Source organism: Egretta garzetta, unplaced genomic scaffold (genome assembly GCF_000687185.1).
Source record: "Egretta garzetta isolate BGI_Z169 unplaced genomic scaffold, ASM68718v1 scaffold463, whole genome shotgun sequence".
Lineage (NCBI taxonomy): Eukaryota > Metazoa > Chordata > Aves > Pelecaniformes > Ardeidae > Egretta > Egretta garzetta.
Window position 1 is genome coordinate 1,397,100 of NW_009259188.1, and position 21,084 is coordinate 1,418,183.

The following is a 21,084-nucleotide window of genomic DNA, read 5'->3' on the forward strand; positions in this document are numbered from 1 at the left end:
GTTGCTGCATGCTTTTTCCCAGATTAAAGATGACTAAAACTAAATACATATAAATCAACTCTGTGGGCAGAACTAAAGTGCAGTGATATAAAATTAATGCTTTTAAAAGCATTGCCGTTCAGAAGATTGAAACTCTTTTAAGTCACTCTGATAGCTTATAGTTGCCCTAAGTTCCATGTAGCAGTAATGATACTGGTCTTTGCAGTCTCAGAAATGAACTGCTTGGAGGGGGAGGAAGAAGGGCAAATGGAATGTTCCAAAAATGTAAAATAGCCATTTTCCACCTGGCTCGCTTGAAGTTATCTAGTAGATGAAGTACACTACTTGGCCACTAAGCTAGGCAGCACTTACTACGCAGCCTGGCAGGATGGGGCCATGCTGAGAAGATACCACCCCCATCCCATCTCCACGCCCCACGCCCATCATTGCCTATATTGTTGCTGGTGTGCCCTGAAGAGCTGTGTTAAGTGTTCAGGGCAAGGAGAGGAAGGATGCATTTCAAAGTATTTCAGCTCACCTGGTTCTTAGTAGCTTCAGGTCAGGAGCATGTGCCAGCCTGGGGGTGGTGGCACTAGCTGGGGGCACCTGAGAGAGTGCCTGCCTTGCCATGCCAGCTGCAGCAAGAAAAGAACGTGCAGCATAGCTAAAATCATATATATTTTTTTTAAAAAGAAAGAAGTTAATTGTATGTTTATAACCAGATGCAAGTACCAAGGTTATGGGATAACTCCTGCAGCCATATGGTTTCAGGAGACTTTTTTTAATCACTAGCCATTCTTTAGCCTATATAGCTTATATTTTAGTTTCTTATAAAACATCAGAAATATCAAATAGCTGTAATCCAACATGATGCACATTAATTGATTCAGTCAAGTATTTAGTGCCATGAGAGCAGCACTTTGTCAGTATAACTGCAAGAGTAAATTCAAGGCCTCCTGTGTGCTCCCAGGGAGATGTCAAGTTCACTGTACCACAGCTGATAAAAATCTAAAATGTTGTATTTTGGTTCTCAAACTTAGGGCCACATGTATTGGTATGAAGAATATGAAACCTTGCTTGAGAGACTCTTTCTGCCTAGTGCAGTGGAACATACAGGGAGGGAAACAGAGTTGTCCCATGAAACTAGTTTGGGGTTTTTTGGGGCTTTTTGTTGGTTCCCCCCCCCCCCCCCCAATAAATTCCTTCTATGAAGGAAGGCATAGGAAGCACACCTGTACAGTTTATATGGAAATAAGAGGGGTGTTCCCCTACCTTGTAAATTACACTAAGAAAACTCTTAATAAGTGACACGGTAACAAAACAGAATTACACTTACTCAGTTTGCTTGGAGTGTTTTTGCATTTTTCTGCCATTCAGAGATCCAGAGTCTTTCTTGCTGTTGTCTGGTTACTTCCATCCAGCGTAAAAGGACCTGGGGGTAACTAGTTGACAGCCAGTTTGAATGAGCCAGCAGTGTGCCCAGGTGGCCAAGAAGGCCAATGGCATATCCTGGCTTGTGTCAGAAGTAGGGTGGCCAGCAGGAGCAGGGAAGTGATCGTCCTTTGGCACTGGTGAGGCTGCGCCTTCAATACTGTGTTCAGTTTTGGGCCCCTCGCTACAAAAAAGGCATTGAGGTGCTGCAGTGTGTCCAGAGAAGGGCAGCAAAGCTGGTGAGGGGTCTAGAGAGTAAGTCCTATGAGGAGCGGCTGAGGGAACTGGAGAAAAGGAGGCCGAGGCGGAGACCTTACCATTTTCTGCAACTGCCTGACAGGAGGCTGTAGCAAGGTGAGTATTGGTCTCTTCTGCCAAGTAACAAGTGATAGGACAAAATGGCCTCATGTTGTGCCAGAGGAGGTTTAGACTGGATACTAGGAAAATTTCTTCACTGAGAGGGTGATCAAGCACTGGAACAGGCTGCCCAGGGGAGTGGTTGAGTCACCACCGTCCCTGGAGGTATTTTAAAAACGTGTATATGTGGTGCTTGGGGACATGTTTTAATGGTGGAGTTGGCAGTGTTAGGTTAACAGTTGGACTTGATCTTAAGGATGTTTTCCAACCTAAATGATTCTATGATTACCTTCCAGCTATGTGTTCAGTTCTCAAGAATTTCAGTCTTTAACTTAAACAGAAAATATTGCCATTGGTTAATCTTAACTTCTTAATCTTGTAACATTCACCAGTTTGTATTTTCTGTTATAATTTCTTTAATGACTTGCAGAAATCCATAACATCATTTATTCTGTTAATCACCTATCATCTACTTTGTATGCTTGTTTTTCTTGCATCTCTCCACATTATATACTCATCTTCTGTAATCACGCACCTTCTGAAATCAATAGTGATAACACTCAGATTTTGATTCCCTTAAAACACGTCATTCTTTTGAATCTATTCATGTCATGTCACTAATAGAAATTATTAGAAGAACTGAAATTTGATATCTGTGTCACAAAAATGGTCACATGCATAAAATTCTTTAAATACTGACATTTCTCCTGTAGCTCTTAATTTTCACTCTTATGCAAGACTTGTGATGTTGATATCGTACGTGCTGTGCTACTGTACTGATAAACTGCTCTACTTGTTTATTTCAACCCAGATCCATCTGAAGTCAGTATTAGTGTAGAATTCCTGCTTTACAACACTGAAAGAGGGAGACTTCCGTTGTTGCAACAGTTAGTTAAATTTTTATTGAAATTTTCCCCACCAGAAAATAAGTATCTGTTTCCTAGATGATCAAACAGCAACCTTTCTGATACGTTTTTAGCACATTAAGCCAGGAAATGCTAGCCTACAGCATTTCAAAAAGCCCTTAATTCTTACTCAGAAGGAAATGAAGCAAGGCACTAACAAATCTGATTGAAAATCAAGTAGCTACTGTTTGGTGAAAGCTGGTTAAAGTGGTATAAAGTGCTTCTTCCCTAATGTTATGAGGCAGCGGGGAGATGGTCTTACTTCATCTTTGGTACTAACCTGAAACTGCAGGGTGTTAAATGAGAAGGTACAAAGCATTGTATTCAGTCACAACTCACTGAAATCTGATGTTACTGGTGACCAGACGTGGTTAGTTTTTTTTTACCTCATTCAAAATACTTAAGTAGAAGACCAATTTTATGTACTTGTTTAGTCTGGGTGGGGCTGCCCCCCCCATTGTGATTATGCAAATGGACAAATCTGATTTCATTAAGTGCTCTGATGATGAAGGTTGGGAAACTATGGGGTTTTTTCTCATTTAAACCAAAACAGTAAAACTCAGTGTTGTGACAAATGGAAAGTGTTTGTATTTATAGCTTAGTCAGCTGAGTACTCTGTACACTGAAGTTGATGCTTTTCGTTATTGCAATTGTTTTTTAGCATGCAATGATGCTTCCTGTCCTCACCCACCATGTCCGCTATCATCAGTGTCTGATGCATTTGGACAAATTGATAGGCTACACTTTTCGAGATAGGTGCTTGCTGCAGGTAAGAGATGAAAAAAATAAACACTTGCTGATTTGTCTTCCTAATATTATTGAGCTTATCCATAATCCTGTCTGCTGTACAAACTTGAGAAATGAACTGCATTGCCACGGCTTGGAAGTTCTTGATTACTTGTACTGCAGATCTTTCAAAAGTTTCAGTTATCCCAACAGACTTCTAAATAGAGACGTCCACTGTGCACGTAGGCTTACACCTACCTTTGCTCCAGTGGTAGGTCTGGATTTGCTTGTAATATGTAGAAAGTCAAAAATATGCTTACTGAAAAGACTGTCAGGTACATTACTCATTATTTCATGTAAGTTCTTTTTTTAGATATTTGTGAAGAATCCGATGTTATTCTGCAGATGCGCGTACATGCCTTGCTTCTTCCCTTTATAGTCTGTTGTTCCAAAAAACAATAACTTAAGAGTTGCCTTTTTATTTTGCCTTTATAGTTAGTGAAAAAGAATTTGCGAACTTTGGTTCAGCTCTTGATTTCTACAAGTGCATGACGCTTTTGTGCTTACAAACAAGGGCAGGAACTGGAGAGGAGAACTTCTTATTTGTTTTAAATGTATCCAAGTTGCATGACCAGTCACTTATGTAAGTGCATATTTGGAATTGGTCAGCTCCGGAAGGCTAACTCTTGACATGGCGGCCCCTTGCATTTTTTCTAAAGTTACTGAAGGGAAATGGAGACTCCTGTTCAGGATTTCTCTCTGAATTAAGCATCCTCTCTCTCCATTGACTGGGCCTGAGAAAGATGAGTTTTCTCTAAGTTCAAAACATGCAGTTTCTGTATGTATACAGAGACTTTACTCCCAAACTACTTTAAGCAGAGGCTTACAGAGACATCTTTTCTCATAGCTTCTGTGTTTTCGAGAAGTTGGTTTCCAGGACTTGTCCGTACTGAAAGTTACATTAAACATAGAGCATCTTGTAGAATTTGGTTGTTTGCAGGCTGCCTTAGTTTTAATCTGAAAGATAAGAATTCAGTGATGGAAATCTTCAAAATGTTGAAACCAAACACAAAAAACAAAAAGCAAGTTGCAATTGAAAAGGGGAAAAGGCAGAAAATCAAGTGTCAGCATTAGTCAAATGAATGTTTAGATATAACAAAAGTACTTTTTAATACTTGATCCCTGTGCAAACTTAAAACCTACAAACTTGTTCCAGAAGAGAGAGAGCTTTTTAAAAATGTATATAGCACCAGACACCTAGTTAAGCATAGGCAATATTAGATGTATAATTTTGCATTGATTTTTACCTGTTTCGTTATGATGTATTCTTTTAAAAGTACAGACTGGGCAAGAAAGCTTATGCTAATTTAACTGTTCTGAGAAGTTGTAATGTGTCATCCAGTTCAGATGGAGCAGAAGTTGAGAATGTGCAATTATGACAAACTAATATTAGTGAGGAATGAAAAAGGACTTGGAGAAAGTTCTTATTGTTGATTAAATGTAATTTTACTCTCTAAACTAATAGAAATAAGCTTCTCTAAGTCTTGTGTTTGGAAAGCCACAGGCAATGTTTGAATGAACTACTGGAATGTCTTTGCTCACAGCCTGCAGCACCAGTCCTGCAAGCGCCTCAGAAGTAACTTTCTGCAGCTTGAATTTACCAACGTATCTCTTGTGTACACACACCTGGTATATAAAACACACATTTTTACATGTGTAATATTTTTAGGTGTGTATGTTTAAAGGAAGAGGAAATGCATGAGCTTGCAGGATGGAATCATAAAAGCTAGCTGTGGTTCTATTTACTGCTGCGATTTTTGTAGTGGTGGTGTCAGCAGCAGAGTAAGCTTTTGATAGTGCCAGATGGTACAAATGTAAAACAGAAGACTGGTCCTGCCATTGCTGTTCATTTCCAGAATGAAAGAGTGGTCCTCTATAGTCATGAGAGAAGAAGAGTAGTTCTGTGAATAACCATGCCAGAGAGATGTATTTGTTTGTGTTTGGTTTTTTTGAAGTAGGAAAGTTTTATAGGTATTTAAATAACCTAAATATGTGAATGGTTGAGAAGATCTTTTAGTTGTTCATATTTTCAATAAGAATATTTGTGCTGCAATGTTAGAGTGAATATATGTTTAAGCAAATGTATTGAAATCAGGTCAGCAAAGCTAGTAAGCAAAACTCTTAGGGCAAATTGACAGTTCATGCTTTTTCTAAACTAATTTTTCTTTAAAGAAAAAAACTGTTGAAAGTTAATTAGCTAAACTGATGATTGGGCATAAATGTTGCTTCTTTCTGACATCTGAAATAGTACATCCTACACTTGTAGGATGTACTATTGCTGGAACCAAGCTACTAATTGACGACATCACTTTGTAGCCTTTCTTCAAACTGAAAAATAACAATTATTAGCTACCAGTCTGAGATATTTTTTTTTCTTACATTTGCAAAAATACATCTAAGACTTTTTTCTTCTCTATGTACGACTTTATAGCTTGCCATGACTCACCCAAGCCATCACTTAAACTTTGGAATGAATCCGGATCATGCCAGAAATTCCTTATCCAACTGTGGGATTCGACAGCCAAAGTACGGAGATAGAAAAGTTCACCATATGCACATGAGAAAAAAAGGTATGCTGCTACACCACTATCATTCTTCTCTCACCTCACACTTCATCAGTAAGAAAACCTTTTGTCCATTATTATTTCATTGGCTATTGTTCTTCTGAGAGATCCCTTCAGTAGAAGATTTTGATGGTTACACACAGACACCAGTGAGATCTTTCTAAAAGACTGGATTTTGCAAATTAGTCAAGAAGTACAGAGCTGAGAAAAAGCAAGGATAATAAATGGGAGGATATATTTTCTTTGACTTTTGCCAAGTATTGTTTTCTTAAATTTGCTGTTCAACATGGTGAGCAAGCTGGAGGATATTTTGTAAAAATGTCTTATTAATGTGAAAATATGTGGTCTGTCATCTGCAGAATGTTCCTTACCCCTTAAAAGTATATTCAGCTATAATGAAGTAAAGTTTGTTTTTTATGTAACGGTTGGAATGTCTTTTTCATGCAAAGGTGGTATTTTTATCTGGCTCTCTGAAGGCAAAAATACGATAGCATTGTAATGGGACTGCAGTCAGTTAGGCAGAGAGCATCTGTAAGGATTATACTTGCTGTAAGTAAACCCTGTAAATAACAGGATGATCTTGTGTACAGCAATTACAAAGTAACATTTTGAGTAATTATTTTCTAAGCCTATTCAAATTGAATTAGTGGTTGTTTATTTAATAGTGCATTGTTTTTATTTCTAGGGATAAACACCCTGATAAATATTATGTCCCGTTTGGGACAAGATGATCCAGCTCCTTCCAGGTAATGAAAATAATCATTTGCAAGTAGGGAAGCTGTTGCAGAGGGAGATGCGTAATAGAAACAACCAACTTACTGTTAGCAACAGCCTTGGCAAATAGTTGAAATGAAAAGTAATTTTGAATTGACTTTTATATTGTGAAGATGCGCTGAAACTCCATTAGCAGTGACACAGTAAGTGTTTGGTCATGCCTGCAGAAAAATCCTGAGGAAGGTTTTAACAGATAATTCTATCATTTTTGTTTATCCTTTAAATGAGGAGGACTAAAAGGCTACCTTTTTGCCTTCTGTAGACTAAAACATTTGTGGTTATTGTTATCTATGCTATAATTGAATTCTCCGTCACATTGTCTCACAGTAGTACCTTCCTGGCATGGCACCTTGTTAACACGAGTGTGATACTGAACGTGGGCTTTGCCAATTTACTGATCCAATTTAAATACGTATGCAAAACCCATTAATGTTGTAATATAATAATTCTTAAATGATCACTAAGAATTCTGTGCAAATAAATAACGTTTAAGATGTGCTTTAGAGACACAGGCACCATATTTAGCCAGTGAATAAACAATATAGGGCTAATTCAAGAAACAGTTGCATGTGAAATCTCCTAAATGCATGAACTAGAGGGCAGAGTGTATTTTAGTTAACTAGTGTTATAACTGGGCCTTTTAAGTGTCATCATTTTGGAGCAAGCTCAGGAATGGGAGAAGTTGAATTCTGAATAAATTATTTTTGCAGTGTTCCCAAAATGCTTTTTTGGCTAGACCATGCCCTTCTCTTTGAGAATCAGCCTCAAGCTTATTTCAACCCTCTTAAGATAACATGAAATAAAGATAAATTGCATTAATTCTCACAAAATAACACACACATAAAATCCCACTTCTGAGAGATCTGTTTTCCACTGTGTTGCTACACAGAGGAGTTGTAGTTTTGCTCATGCTTTGTTTTACACAGCAGAGGTACTTGAATTCTTCCAGCCCATAACAAAGACCTGCTATTTCAGAAATTAGACTAACTATATAATGTTGGGGGAGTGCAAATTACAATAAAAGCTGTCAAACACTTGAGAAGGATCTTTCGGATTTAAAAAAAACCACAAAACTGTTGTAATGGCCTTGATTCTATTACAGTCGTGTGAAGTCAAAATGGTGCTACTTACATGCTTTCATGTGTAGAGCAGAAGTTTGTATATATTCGAAGACAAACTCCCCTTCTTTTTCAGCTGCTGTGTCCTGTTAGTCCTTTGTTATATAAGCAGGCAGGGAGCTTGGAGGAAACGAAACTTTATGCAAAACAAAGGAAAATCAGGAGGAGTGATGGAAGAAAAGGAAAACATAGGAAATAAAAGATTCTACTAGCTTAATGGCATTTTTGAATCCATCTTGTTGTACACCCATTTTGTGTTTTGAGCTCAAAGGAAGTTTCAGAAAACAGGACATTTGAAGGTGCTATAAAAAATAAAAGTACTTACTCCCTTGTAGCTCTGCCATACCAATGAATCTGTTGCAGAGTCATGGCACCTTGTGGGTGTTGATGTTAACTAGGTACCCTTCTCCAGTTGCATGCACAAGACTGAAGACAGGTTGTTTGTTTCAATCACCTGGTGCCCTGTGATGGACAAAGAAACCTGACCTCAGTGCCAATCAACGGTACTGTTCCCTTCCTCCATTTGCTAAGCCTTGACAATAGGTCGGAATGGAACATATGAAAATTTCAAAGGTGGTGGTGTCAGTCCTGAGTTTCAAGATTCATATAGTTGTTATGCTGTTTTGGAAAGGATTGTAACCCCGAGAGGGTGGGGGAGGCTGCAAGAATGTCTATCATGGCTGATTAGCAATCAACTCTGATTTGTTCCATTTTAATTGTATTGTGTAAATAACCAGCATGTGCTACTTAGCTGATAGTAAACCTTAAAATGCCTTTTTCAGGATTAACCACAACGAGCGTTTAGAATTTCTGGGAGATGCTGTGGTGGAGTTCTTAACGAGGTAAATGGGGAATTCTTCAACAGTCCTCACCTTTGTATGCTATTGTCGTACCACTGGGCTTATTAAGGTTTGCAGTGCCTACTTCATGACTGTGTACGTTTGCAGTCCTGCCTGATATTTAGAGCTGCACATCTGCACGCAGCTTTCTTGAAAATTCCTTCAGTCCTGATGATACAACAAGGAAGATTACAAAATGAAAAGCTAGAGTTTCTGTTTCATGGAGTGCAATTTTAAGTTGATTTGGGTTAGAGATTATTCAGCTACGGACAAGTTGAACTTTGTACCCTTTTTTTAAAGGAAGGATGTGTTTTTTTTTCTTGGCATGCTATTTTGTTTCCATGGGTGGTGGTTCTCTAGTTGCAAGTGAACAGCATTTATTGGTAATATTGAATGCTTTGCAGTTCTTATTTCTAGTTATTAGGGCTGTAGCTTGCATAATGTCTGTACGTAAATAAAATAGTTGAGCACAAATGTAATTTATTTAGAATTAATAACAAAAAAACATGGTTCATCAAAAAATGTTCCAGTTTTGGTCTGGTTTGAGTATCCTGAAATCACTGAACAATACAGGCATATTATCAGTTACCTCCATTGGCCTTTCTTACCTGTGTACTAGAGGCAGGCAGTTTGCACAAAATAAAGATTATAATCTGTTTTCAGCTGCTTTGTGCTACTGTTTTTAATAGGGGAGCAGTCTTGTTTACTGTAAAGCTTCTCTTTAAGCAAGTTCATTGTATGAATAACAAAACGGCCCTTGCATCACTATTCTCTACTAACCTGTACTAGCCATTAGCTACTCAGTATTAAAAGCTATTAGTCTATAAAGGTCTCCACTGCCCTTAAAACCCATGGCCTTTTCTCTCATACAACAGTACAGGCTGATAAGATGGAAGACTTGCTGATTAAAATGTCTTGCATTTTTCATTGTCATTGTTCATCAACCATCAGCTGACTTTCTGAGCTAACTTCTATCTCAATTCAGAAAAAACCTGAGCTAGATTTCTCTTCAGTAGAGCATGTAAGCACCTATTTAAGTCTGAATTTTTTTTCAACCCTGTTTACGTCAGGTCTCTGCTCTTGTGAATTATGATGCTTGATTAGATTGCCTCTAAGTTTAATAGTAATTTTTGTCCTTAAGTAATCGTGCATCCATCTGCACTCTTCTCCCTGTGTACTGGGTTAATAAAATATTTTGTAATTAGTGCCACCCGCTGCCTTAGTTGTGGGATGTTGAAACCCCTCTCTATTAACTTCTTTATGACATGGGTTAGGTAGTCATATATGAAGATACTCAGAATCATTTATCTGTTACTCAGATCTTGGTTGGATCACTTTTGAATTACTTTTTGGGTTTTTTATGAAGTCTCTTTCTTGCATGATGACAAATATCATTAAAAGCAGTTGAAAGCCTGTGATTTTTACTTTTTTTTTTCCTGTGGTATTAATGACTTCACACATTTGATAAATACAGACTGTTGAGTTCTGTTCTTTGGCTCTGTTAGCATCTGTTAAAGTACTGGAAGAAACTTGTAAAAAAAAAAATACCATGAGTGGTGGTCCAGCCTGAATCACTAGTATCATCTTAAAGCACTGCGTACCTGCAGCATGGAGTTCTGCGAGGCTGAGGGTTCCCTTGTGCTTTATTCCTCAGCATCCTCTAGGTGTCAACCTTGCTGAACCCACTGCTACTGACAGATAGAAACCTTCAGATGCGGGAAGTGCATTTCGTGGCAGGGATTTAGAGATGATGTGCTGCCCAGTAGGCAAACAGCACTCTTCCTCCCCTGCTGCCAATGCTATCCAGTCAAATATTATTGAGCATCGTTTTAATGTTTGTTTCTTTAACTTACTTCAAGCTGAGTTGCCACCTTGGGAAGGGAGCTGTGTTACCAGCTGGGTTCTGAGGGAAAGGCACTGTTCCTTAGAGGCACAGGAGGTTCATCTTTAACCAAATGCTGACATCACCTGATTTGATTTTTGTTTTGCCAGTGTCCACTTGTACTACCTGTTTCCCACTCTGGAGGAAGGAGGATTAGCTACATACCGTACTGCCATCGTACAGAATCAACACCTGGCCATGTTGGCTAAGGTATAGTTTTATACGTCTCTGTATTTGACACCCATAGGTAGGATACTATTAGTGCGTGAATTGCCTCTTGAGGGATCTGCCTGCTTTAAACATCAATGTCCTTACCATGTTTTGTTTACAAGATTTGGGATACAGGAACTCTTTCCAGTTTGAAAGTAGATTTTTTTAAAGATGAAGTAGGACTTAGTTTTTCTCCAAAGCATGTTTTTAGGAGGAGTCATTTTTTCAGGCAGAAGGACAAGTTTTTAGGATGCTTATGTGGAAGGTGTGTCTACATTTACCTTTAAATTGCACAGGTAATGAAGCTGATAGTAGAAATTCTAGTGGAGAAAAAGAAACAAACTGGTTGTTTATAAAAGGACTTCCTGATAGAATATGTAGGGAGAACATGGCAGCAGGTGGTAGATAAGGTGGTGAAAAAATCATTTTGCCTGCTCCCTAACCTACACAGTCATTTTCAGACTTGCTGTGAACTGTGCAAAAGAAATATGTTAGAAAGGCTTTTGGGGAAAGGTGGTGTTAACTCATGGGAAAAACTGAGATACCTCTCAATTTTATTTCATTTAATTCTGTGAATGATAGAGTGTTTTACATTTCTACATGGTACTGGGGGGCAGGAATATGATATAGAAAGTTGATTAAGTCTCTATTTGTAGATAATTTGGTATTCTCTTAGATTTGATTTTGTTAGCATGTTTTTTAAAAAACAGTCTGAGTACTATTGATGTAATGTATTAAGCTGTGCATGTACGCGTACATGTCCACTGTGTATTGCTGATAGCTTTCAAGCGCTTTTTAATCTTCTCTGTTCATATTCATGCAATAATTTAAACAAGCATATCCAATCTTGAGATTTTGGCAAAAACTGCATGATTTCTAACATGTCATCTTTTTGCTCAGTTCTCAGGAGAGGCATAGGGTAGGGAGTGAAAACAGTCTTTTTGCTCCAAAACTTTCTTTAATGATTTAGAAGCGTGAATTGATTGAAATGTTTCAAATCAGGGGTTTGTTTACAAATATGGTATTGAACTGCCTGACACTTGAATTCATGTTATTATTTTAAAACCTGCATCAGGAAAGCTCATATATCCTTCAGGCTTTGTTCATAGCCTTTATCATTGTACATGGACAACTTTTGAAAATTTTTATTGCAAAATTTTTTAAACTGTATTTATTTTTATTAGATACAGCTGTAAATATTAGATATCTTACATATTCCTGATTTCCCAACTTACCCTTTTTTTTTTCCTATCTTATATCCTATATGACCTTCCTGGTTTCATTCCCTTTAATTATCCCCTGCAGCATCATGTTGTATTCGGTTTACTTCCTCACTATAGTTCTCAGATCCTCAGTTGCTCTTGCGCATGTGGAATGCTGTTTTAATTGAGGATCAAATGATGAATTTCTGTAGCTTCTAGGGGACATTGTAGCATTATTTTAAAAACAATGTAAAGCGTGTTATGATCAAAATGGAGAAGCAAAACACATGCAAAATACTCTGAATGCAAGCTCCAAAAATGGAGATAAGCCGTCAGAGGGAGGGGACACAGACCAACACCCAAACACCACCAGTTAACATGAACAAATGACAATAATCTGCAAGAAGTTTAAATTTGAGATAAAAAAATTAATGTTCCACTTTTATGTTGACTCTAAGAGTGTTCCCTGCACTTTATAAAGTGCAATGGAACATCATAGGTGGTAATTCCCTGGGTTCTGGAGCAGTGAATAGGCTCTCATTCACTGAAAATGGAAGACTCCTTTTTTCCAATTGGAATGTGTCTAAAGGACACACTTCAAGCAACTTAGTCTCTACTTTTATGTCATAAATATACTCTAGAAAGATGAGGTTGAAAGTTAATGAGAAATTAGGCAGTGGAAACTTACACCCACTTGGGAAGAACCTATTCTCATACAGACTTTGCAAGATGCACAAATATCTTTTAAAAATCTCGGTAATGGTTTTGTGTCAAAAAGATGAATATGTAATGAGAACCTAGTAGCTCTTGCCTGCATTTCTATAGCAGAATTATCATATATTATATTAGATATCTGACTCGGTACCTGAGATTCTGACTGGCAGGCAGAACTATGGTTTAGTGATGCACTATGTCAGTGATGCACACTTGAAAGGAAAAAGAAAGCTAGGTGGCACTGCGGATTAAAATATCGGTCTTCTGCTTGCAGTGCCCAGAAGCTTTTGTTACTGCCACCTGTTGACACTCTTAAAGGAAAAAGCCAGATGTTCACTGGATTGTTCCTTGCTGTTGTACTTTATCTTCTTCTTTAATTCCTCAACCTTTGAATGTCCCTTTGGCATTTCTGAAGGCAAATCACGTGAGGGCAAATTACCAGCAAGAAACAGAGCACATTGCGCCAGCCAGCCAGCATCAGGCTGTTTTTCTGTCAAACCCTCAGCCCTCCCCTTGAACTCATTCCTAAATCTCACTAGTAACATGTTTTGATCTGGCTTCCCTTGACAATTTGGTTTGATAATGCCTAGCTTTCCCACGCTATCACACTCTAGTTGCTTGTCTCTGATAAACAAATATGAAGTCTTCTAATTTTAGCCTATGTCTGAACTGAAACTAGGGAGAAAAGCTTTGAAGTTCCCTCAAACCCAGTTGCTGCATAACAATAGTGCAATTGAACTCTAGTGACTAGAACTGGCACTCTTGTACTTCTAAAGCCATGGTTTTAACTCTTTCCACATATTCTTCAGAAGCTGGAACTAGATCGATTTATGCTTTATGCTCATGGTCCAGACCTTTGCAGGGAATCGGATCTCCGCCATGCCATGGCCAACTGCTTTGAAGCCCTAATAGGTAAAGCATGTGTATCTGTGTGTGTAGACAGTTATGTTTTAATATGTCTATATGCCATGTTGACTGTGATGGAGGAGACGTGGGTCTGTGAGTAGTGTTGGTAAGGGTAGGTCATAATAAAGCATCTTAAATTTTCTTTGTCTCTTCCCATGTCCTGCACATACGCTGCGTGTATAACATGATGAGCGTGCAGTATTACAGTGAAAATCTCATCTTCCATATCCTGCCTTCCATGCACTGAAGAGGCACCCGTTTCATGGTGTTGTGGTGCAGCACCTCTGTCCGTCACCGCAGAACTTCACCCCTCGTGAGCCACCATGGCCTGCTACCTACAGTTGTCTAGGGGGGGAGTATTTCAGTCACTGTGGCCTGGCAGGAAATGTGCAGGTTCACTGCTTCCAATAGTACCTGCGCAGACCTGTAAAATGTGGAGTCACTTCAGCCCTGTATTTTAAAACGTTGCAGCTTGCTTTCTGAATGGACCAGGCACTCCCAACCAAGTCACCAGCCCATTTCCTCTGTGTCCTGCTGACTGTCTTCTGTGAATTAAATAGGACACTTGCCAAGTGAATATTTTTTGGTCTTTGCATTTTCCTTACAAATAAAAGGCATAGCAATATGCCATGGCTGCTGTAATAAAGCTACCAAAACACTCTAGCTGAGGATGAAGGGGAGTTGTGTCAAACTTCTTGTTGAGCCCTAAGGTGCTGATTGTAGTGACTGGTTGTGCTAGTCGATAAATTTATGTTGGTGAAGAAATCGGGACTGCCTGACCACAGTTACCAAATAAGCAAGTAGTAAGGCTGAAATCTGATCTGTTATATCCACACGAGCTCTATTTTAAATAGCACATTTTTATAAAACATTACTTGTTTGAATACATAAAGCAAGCTAAATCTCACTGATTGGGCTTCATATTCATCCAGATGTACTGTACATGATATTAGCTGTGGGAATGGTTTAGCCCTGATCCAGGTCTTTACATACTACACAAGCTCCTAAAGCATTTTGTCTTGCTTTGAAAAATAGTTGGCTTAGATGTCAACAGTTCTGTGCATTCTGCCTTGGGCCAAATTGCATTTCATCTTATCAGAAATAAGTGTTTTCTTTCTAACTCTATTTTGCTTTTCACAAGTGCTTTGATCTTTAATTTAAAATAAAAAACAAACAGAAAACACTAGATATGTATCTGTGGCTTTGTGTATATACTTCAGCTTGTATAGGATGTAATGATGAGGGCTATTTGGCAAGCAGTGAGATTTGCTAAGAGAGCAGGCTTGCTGTTTAACCTCCAGTACAAAGTTGTTCACAAAGTTAATTGGGCAATAAGATTTTGTCAGGGCCATAGCTAAAATCTGGGAGCTTGTTAAGGGACTATAAAAGTATATGTGGGGTCTGGAGCTCCTGCATGAGAGCCTTTGTAAAAGTCTGGTTCTTATTCCCCGTGATGAAAATAATAACCAAAAGTATAAGCAGGCTGCCTAGGGCCTGTGTGAAATTCTGTGCTCTCATAATGTGCCCCTGGCAAGACAGTCTTACAAACCCCCAAACTGTTCTCCAAAGAGTCCAAAGAAAGTATTTGACCCAGTAAGGAATTAAAAGGAAAGGGGGGGGGAAGCACAGCAAGGCAAACAGTGTTCTGCCTGTATGTGGGAACATTGACTCCTTTTCTCTTATGTTCTTCATGTAGCTGTGTATTCCCTTTGCTTTTATAAAGATGTGCTTACAAGAACTAATTTGAGGTTTTCAGAAGCCCTCCTGTATAGAGTATCAAAGGACAAAATGTTCATACTGAATTTATAAAGTGCCTGTGCAAATACAGAATGTATATGGTACACCCAAAAAACATAATGTGCTAGCACAAGTTTTGCAGAGCTTGTTACTAATGGGCATGTGGAGGGCTAGTGGGGGCTGTATATGCAGTTTAAAGAAAAAAAAAAAAAACCCAAAACCCCACAATTATCTCCAGAAACTGAGACATACAGAGGTGGAGTTTCCAGTTCAGACAATGTATTATTGTGATATTGGAGAGACACTGAGGTTTGGAATAGTCCGGACATATCATTTATATTGCAGAATGTAATGTTTTTGAAAGTATAGAGTAAAAGAAAATTATTTGCTAGCTATTGAAATGTATTTCATGGCTTTCACTGTCTATGTATATGGTATAGTTAGCTGATTACTGGAAACTACATTTAGAAATAAATTGCTTCTAGCCTAATTTGTTTAAACTTTGCTCTTTGGATGTATCATTTTCTATCATTGATTTAACTGTTTCAGGTTTTTTGTGTGCATTTTATGACCATTGATTTATGTTGGTGTTTAAAATGCTTTAAATTTCTCAGAAAATTAGGTATTACTACAGAAAGCATGCTTTTAAAAAATAAATGTATTGGAGATGAAGGCAGCAGAGATCTTTGACTTTCCTGTGCTTAGTAATTTTCTAAGTACTAATGCATTATTGACCTTTGACGTATTGCTCCTCTCATGCAGGAGCTGTTTATCTAGAGGGGAGCCTAGAAGAAGCAAAACAATTATTTGGACGTTTACTCTTCAATGACAAGGTATTTATGGATTTGATTTCCATTTTAAAAATAACATAAGACATGCTTTCTTGTCTGTTGTTTTACTTGAGGATCACAAATGAACAGGACTACACCTGTTGTACTTAATTCCTGGAAACTGAGCGTAGCATAGCGTGTTTAGGACAGCAAGCTGCACTGGTTCAGGCAAAAAAAAAATTAGTGTTTCCTGAGGTGTGCTGTTTGTTGGTTGACTTAGGGAAGGGTGGGTGGCATGGGAAACCTGCAGACTTCCATTCAAAGTGCTGCTCTAACAACAGACGGGTGCTGTGGATCCAGGCAGCGTGCTTTGGGAAAATGGCACACGGTAGAGCAACTATTCCTGTTTTGTCAGTTAATCCTCCCACCCCTAAAAGTTTTAAACACATCCTTGAAAAAAATGCAGGGGACTTCATCCAAAGTTTACCCAATTGCATAATTAAGTCTGATCTATTCTTGCATACTCTATCTTAGATTACTGTTAGTTGGAATTTATGCCTTATAATGGCTAAGGAAAGTAACCAGTACATACTGCTGGAACAATACACGTGGCAGTGGTGAAGGGATGAATTATACAGTCTTTTCCTTCTTGAAATTCTCTGAGTCTGTGAAATGACAAAGCTTATTAGAAGTAAAAGTATTCTTAAGCCTATCACAACTGTGTTTATTTGCTGCTCAGTGCCTGTAGTGAAGGAAGCCTGTATGAATTAGAAGAAAATAAATGTGTTTTTTTTTTAGTCCTTGCCTTTGGTGAAGTCAAACTTGCTACTGAGGAGTACTTGCAAATAAAGTTAGTCCTGAGGCTTAAACAAATCTTTTTCCTCCTTTGACCACTTTTTATTTGGTTCAAGGATTTTTCCACCTCTTTGACACAAGCTAATTGGGAGAACTACAGGCAGTTTGAACAGCAAATACATGATTTTAAAAATTAGTTTGCTAGCACTGTTGAATTTGCAATAAGCAGAGCCAGCATCTGAAATAGTTCAGTATTTCAAGTAATGACATTTTATTTAGTACTGTGGAATTTGTTAAATGACTCCCTTGAGCATTAAAGGCATCTCTCAATGTTTGCAGGACCTGCGGGATGTATGGCTTAATTATCCACTACACCCACTCCAAGTAAGTGTATCCCTTTCTGTAATAAATTTCATAGCTCTGTTTTATTTTCAGGGATGCTTTTCCGTAGGTTTCCATTGTAATGGCATCTCAGAAATTCTGCTAAGTAGTAGCCAAAGGAGTGTATATATTTGCCTTTGTGTTTGGTTTGGGGCTTTTTTAATAAATAATGAGCCTCTGCCTCGCTGTAGATTAATCATTCACCTTTCCTTGGCTCATGTTTGATAATATAACTATGCTTCTCAAACAATAAATCTAGTGAGGGCTAACATTTTGGTGGCTTCTTGTTAATCTCGAAGTTGGGGGGAAAAAGGGTACAAAACCAATCTATGTACATATTTTGTTAACCTGAAATTAAGATTGAAACATTAGTTGAATGGAATAAGAGTGTGATTCTGAACTTTCTTTTTTTGTGTTTGTCTGTGCAATGATAGCATGGTTGTTTCAGTGATTCCAGTATCTTTAATACCAAGTAAATACTGAAATTACAAAGGTGTCTGAAGGCTAGTTTATCCTCCATGTATTGGAGGACACAAGATCACAGGTGGTTAGTTTACAAGGCTGGAAGTTGGGAGAATGGTTTTCCAATCTGTATTCCCTGACTGAGTTCTGGGGGACACCTAAAGCAAGTCACAGAGCCTCTCTGCACTATAGCTCACTGTCTTCACAGCAAACATGGTAGCATTTTCCAAGCGTGCAGGGGTGCTGCAAGAATAGCTGTTGTCAAATTGTCATCCAGTCAGTTAGTAAGGTGTTCAGGATTTGTCCAACCAAATTTCTGATGTTTTGTGCAGTCAGTTGGACTCCTTTGAAACATTTTATGAGAGCACCCTTCCAGCAGGTCACCTTGAGGCCTCTATCTGAAATGTGTCACATATTTGTACAGATGGGTACATAGACAAAATTTTCAGCAACTTATCAGTGCACATGAAGCATTTTTTGTGACCAGCTCTCTATGAGTGTAAATAGAAAGGTCTTAATGGGAAGATAAACTTTTGAGATTCAGCACCAGCTCTCCTAAGAAAATTCTTACTCTAGATTTCTTTTTTCCTCTGTTTTATTTTAATCTCTTTATCTCTGCTTTCACAAAGAAGACTTGGACTCTGCCTAGAGATTGGAGACAGCCAGTATATGCAACATATCATTTCTTGCTACTACCTTCACTTGTGTGATGAAAATTTCTTTCCTTCCATGTCCCAGAGGGCACCCTAGCTCTCTAGTTACCAGCAGGGGAAGCACAGGCTGCTCAGGTTGGCCCTTTGGCACAGCTAGCCTGAAAAATGGCATTTTAAAAATTAGCGAAAGTCACTGTAACAATATGGCAAATGAGATGCCAATTAAAAAGAAAAAGCTCTGGGTAAGATATACAGAACAGAAGGCCTGTAACCCTGTTATTTGGCAGTAGTCAAGTCAGTAGAAACAGTGATGGAAAAAAAAAATTGGTCAACTGGATAAACGTGGTCTCTTTTAGAAAGAGTCAATGTGTAAAGACAAGTCCTGCCTCACAAATGAATAGGAGATTCTAGAAGAGACAAAAAAAGCACGTGATGATGTAGATGATACTGTCTGATGGGTTTCCTAAGAGGCTGTTAGAAAGGCACTCACAAAAGGCTTTTAAAAATGTGTTTGGAAAAAAAAAAAGGAAGGGAAAAAAAAACCAACCTCAGTGAATACTGTCAGTCCTTTACAAGATTTAAAGGAATGGCTGAAACATAAGAAATGGGGAGCAGGAGTGAAATGACCATATCTTACAAGGGATAGAGATCACTGGCAGATTTCCCTAGGGATCTTTGCTGAAGTACAGGCTGTTCGCATCGACAGTTTAGGGAAGAGGATGAGCAGTGAGGTGGCACTTCGTTGACAATACCAAATTATTCAGGGTAGCAGGGAGAAGAATTGCAGTCAGACTGTGAGAATGCAGAAGGGACTAACTATGGAGCAAAAAAGCAGATGAAATTTTGCGTAGGTAAATATAAAAGGACTATGCATAAGGAAGCAAAAAGCAGTCTCGGCTCCACATGCAACTGAACTCCAAACTGACCATTATTACCCAAGCGTGGCATTTTGGTGCCAGGATATGTAGTTATATGAATATGTCAGCTGAAAGCCCAGTAGTGTTTAAGGAAAAAGACAAATTGAATGTAATCAATATAATAGAAAAGGGACTGGCAACAAACCAAAAAAGATCTTAAAGCCACTTCAAAAAACTGTGGCTATTCTTCCTTTTCCTTTAAGCATCCTCATCTGGATGACTCCTCCTCTGCGGCATTGCTATACAAGAGAGATGCCCAGAGTGGCTGGAGGAAATGCCTAAGCCATTTCCCAGCTCCAGAAAGCCATTTAACAGTGTCACCACATCAAGGACATGAGACAAGAAACTGATAAGAAAAGATACTGACCCAAAGTGATAATTTTAATTTTCTTGTGTTATTGTGCCCGTTTGGATTTCATACACAAAGTATTTATTCTTGATTTTTGATACTGAAGGAAAGTGGAAGAAATAAGTTTGGGTTTTGTCTCATCTTGACATGCTGTCATTCTGCCAGCCCTATTCTAATAGTTTTTGAATCTGTTGCTCAGTTGCAAACAATGTGATAATATTAGAAAACTCAGACATGTACAATTATATGTGTTTTGTGAATATGGGTAGCCCGTGCCATCCACATGTGAGACAAGACCATAGAAACAACGTGTTATAAATGCCTCAACTGTTAAAAAGCGTATGTCAGAGCTCACATCTTCTTTGAGTGCTAGTTATCCAGGAAAAAAAGCCAGAGGAAACTGGGTTTTCTCAGTTCAGCTGTCCACAGAATGACTTGTCCACTGTATTCTTTGCCCTTGGTTTACAGAAGGCTTGCTTTTCCCTGAAAAGTTCTAAAACAGTGTTCCGTTTGTTACTGTTTGTGCTTCATTTTGTTTACAGCTGCAGGAGTCCAATACTGATAGGCAACTCATTGAGACCTCTCCAGTTCTTCAAAAGCTTACAGAGTTTGAGGATGCAATTGGAGTCATCTTTACCCATGTTCGGCTTCTAGCACGTGCGTTCACTCTGAGGACAGTAGGCTTTAATCATCTGACTCTGTGAGTACACAGCAGGAGTCCTCATGTAACTATTGATCCTTCTGTTAGTATCCCAGACTGCTTTATTTCTAAACAGACTCTAGATGTTATATCCATTCTCCAGAAGAGAATAGAACAGCTATGTTTGCAAGCCTGCCTGGCTCAGTATCCTGTCTCTTGACAGTAATCAGTAGTGGATACTTGGGAAAGACTATAGCAGATGTTAGAGAGCCAGCCCAGTGCTTCGTCGGAGCTTCGTGCATCACTGATATTTGCACATCACTCCTGAGACAGTAGCAAAACATATTTGGAGATACATTTGGGCAGAGGAAAGAAGTAAAATCATGCTCTTTGGTCCAAGTGCAGCCCTTGTCTTCTGCGGTGTGTAGAGCTGCCAGGCCCTGTTTTAAAGCAAGCAGTAGAGGCATACCAGTGGTTACCCAGTCCAGGATCTTGTATGGGTTTAAATACTGTTCCTTTTATTCCTTTTGAATGGACAGACCTTTTGCTCTATTGAACTCATTGCATTCATTAGTTCACTTTCTTATAAGAAGTTGCAGGTAGAAACCTTATCCCATTACAAACTTTGTCAATGGCTCTTCTCCTTCAGTTAGTCCCAGACCTGTGATCTAGTAATTGTGTTTATATGTAGCTACCCTGATTTGCTTTCTCCC

The 21,084-nt window shown here is 38.6% G+C and overlaps 1 protein-coding gene across 4 annotated transcripts in view; it reads left to right on the forward strand.

Moving 5' to 3' along the window:
* DROSHA (drosha ribonuclease III) overlaps positions 1 to 21,084 on the forward strand; it is a 67,703-nt gene that overhangs the window by 34,856 nt on the left and 11,763 nt on the right. For all 4 annotated transcript variants that reach the window (XR_004841602.1, XM_035891306.1, XM_035891303.1 and 1 more), the window contains 9 exons: positions 3,334 to 3,441; positions 5,890 to 6,028; positions 6,708 to 6,768; positions 8,697 to 8,756; positions 10,746 to 10,845; positions 13,571 to 13,673; positions 16,167 to 16,237; positions 17,309 to 17,353; positions 20,274 to 20,431. Coding sequence is in view for 3 of the 4 variants with exons in the window: in XM_035891306.1 (XP_035747199.1) it covers positions 3,334 to 3,441; positions 5,890 to 6,028; positions 6,708 to 6,768; positions 8,697 to 8,756; positions 10,746 to 10,845; positions 13,571 to 13,673; positions 16,167 to 16,237; positions 17,309 to 17,353; positions 20,274 to 20,431 (845 nt within the window). In the remaining variant the exon portion in view is untranslated. The remainder of the gene's footprint in view (positions 1 to 3,333; positions 3,442 to 5,889; positions 6,029 to 6,707; positions 6,769 to 8,696; positions 8,757 to 10,745; positions 10,846 to 13,570; positions 13,674 to 16,166; positions 16,238 to 17,308; positions 17,354 to 20,273; positions 20,432 to 21,084) is intronic.